The sequence below is a fragment of the Pygoscelis adeliae genome, unplaced genomic scaffold (assembly GCF_000699105.1).
Source record: "Pygoscelis adeliae isolate BGI_AS28 unplaced genomic scaffold, ASM69910v1 Scaffold232, whole genome shotgun sequence".
Taxonomy (NCBI): domain Eukaryota; kingdom Metazoa; phylum Chordata; class Aves; order Sphenisciformes; family Spheniscidae; genus Pygoscelis; species Pygoscelis adeliae.
The window spans coordinates 4063210-4063758 of record NW_008824473.1 but is presented as its reverse complement, the minus strand read 5'-3'; the positions used below and the strand labels follow the sequence as shown (position 1 = coordinate 4063758).

The window sequence follows — 549 nt, the reverse complement described above, 5'->3', positions numbered from 1 at the left end:
GACTGCTCTCTGCGCTCTCTCGGTGCGCCGTGCCCCGCGTCGGCTCAGCAGCCGGTGGCTGGTTTGTGCGCGGGGGCGTGCTCGTACACGTCTCCCCACGTAAAGCCAGCTGCAGCAGGGGTGCTCAGAGATCAGTATTTGTTTATTCCCGTAGCCACCGGAGGCGATCTGGCTTTTCCCCTTTTGCCTTCTCTCGGAGCCCCGGGAGTGCCCCAGCGGGACCGCTCCTGTACCCCGCACCCCGGGGGTCCCGAGCATGGCTTTGTCCTCGCATTTGTTTACCATGGCCTTAAGGCCACGTTCACATCGGGGTCTCCGGGCAGGGTCCTCCACGCAGAGCAAAAGCCCTGGCTCTGGGCAGCTGGTGGGCCACCAAGCCCACGGGCGCAAGCAGAGCGAAGGGCACGCTCGTCAGCAGGGGAAGTGTCTTCTCACGGGCCACTGGCCAAACCTCAGCCCTGGTTCGTTGAGGACACCCCAGAAATACAACTTCTAGTCTTCCACACGCCTCACGCACACTGCTCAACGGCATATTTTCCCTTGGGACTG

At 62.8% G+C, this 549-nt stretch overlaps 1 protein-coding gene across 1 annotated transcript in view; it reads right to left on the bottom strand.

Annotated features, from left to right (window-relative positions):
- Positions 1-285, bottom strand: part of BTG1 (B-cell translocation gene 1, anti-proliferative) — a 4332-nt gene extending 4047 nt beyond the window's left edge. The window contains exon 1 of the mRNA XM_009321364.1: positions 234-285. Within this exon, the coding sequence (XP_009319639.1) occupies positions 234-285 (52 nt within the window). The remainder of the gene's footprint in view (positions 1-233) is intronic.
- Between the last annotated feature and the right edge of the window lie 264 nt (positions 286-549).